A 1,103-nucleotide genomic window follows, 5' to 3' on the forward strand; every position below is an offset into this window, starting at 1 on the left:
TAAAAATATTTCCCCCCCCCCCAATTAACTGCCCCCCCAGGGGGAGGAGGAAGAGGGGCAAGGGGTGTTTGGGGGCAGTTCGTAGCAGCAATTCCAGTCCGTGAAGTGCAGGAGGGTCCGGGGGTCTAACCCCGCCCCCCCCCAGCTGTCCATGGTGCGGGGAGCAGTGGGTAGAGCCAGGGGGCGTGGCTACAGGGAGAGGGAGACCAATGGGGGGGCTGCCGCACAGAGGGGACCAACAGGCACCCACCAAGGGGGTGGTGCTTTAAAGGGGAGGTGGGAGGGGCCACCCCCAGTGGCTGACACCAGAAGGGGTGGAGCTACAGGGGGCAGGCTATGGCTCCCGCCCATGCTGGGGAAGCCCAGGGGGCATGGCTAGGGGCTGGGCCCTCCACTGAGCAGGGCCTTATCCTGGGTGACATCAGGGAGCAGAGCCATGGGTGGGTTCTCTGGGTCATACCAAGGTGGAATTCCCCTTCCCTGGGTGATACCAAGAGGGTGGAGCCATGGGGGGGCATTCCCCCTCCCTGGGTTATAGCAAGAGAGTAGAGTCAGAGGGGACTCCCCTTCTCTGGATCATACCAAGAGGGCAAAACCATGGGGGGGGGGAGATTTCCCCACAACCAGGCAACACCAACTCTGCTAGAGGCCCCCATGCTGGGTCATACCACGCAGCAGAGCCAATGGAGGGGGGGTTGCGTGGCCACAGCAGACCTCCATACAGCCCCCCCATGCCAGGGGCGGGGCTTGAGGAAGGGGCGAGGCCAACCAGGGAAGCCCCCTCCCCCTTCCTTTCCTCTGTCTCTCATTCCTCAGCCCCCTGGGCCAGTGGAGGTACAGCTCCAGGTGGCGGCAGCGGCGGTAAGAGCACTGTGGCTGGCGGCAGAGTCCTCAGGAGCTGGCTGCTGTGCTCTGGGGCACGCACACCCCCAGCATAGGGGGTGCTGAGTCATCGGGCTCCGCCCGGCCCCGCAGGTAGCCCAGGGGCAGGCCCCCCCCGGGCTCGCCGGGGCGGCCCCCCACGCCCCCCCTAGTCCGGAAGGCCGAGGCGCTGAAGGGGGCGCAGTCCATGCGCTCGGGGCCCCCCCACCAGGGGGGGAGGC

The 1,103-nt window shown here is 66.9% G+C and overlaps 1 protein-coding gene across 1 annotated transcript in view; it reads right to left on the minus strand.

The window, feature by feature from the left end:
• Positions 1-6: 6 nt before the first annotated feature.
• LOC102370674 (dual specificity tyrosine-phosphorylation-regulated kinase 1B) overlaps positions 7-1,103 on the minus strand; it is a 12,146-nt gene continuing 11,049 nt past the window's right edge. The window contains exon 11 of the mRNA XM_025216457.1: positions 7-1,095. Coding sequence (XP_025072242.1) covers positions 892-1,095 — 204 coding nt within the window. The 3' untranslated portion in view covers positions 7-891. The remainder of the gene's footprint in view (positions 1,096-1,103) is intronic.

Source organism: Alligator sinensis, unplaced genomic scaffold (genome assembly GCF_000455745.1).
Source record: "Alligator sinensis unplaced genomic scaffold, ASM45574v1 scaffold850_1, whole genome shotgun sequence".
Lineage (NCBI taxonomy): Eukaryota > Metazoa > Chordata > Crocodylia > Alligatoridae > Alligator > Alligator sinensis.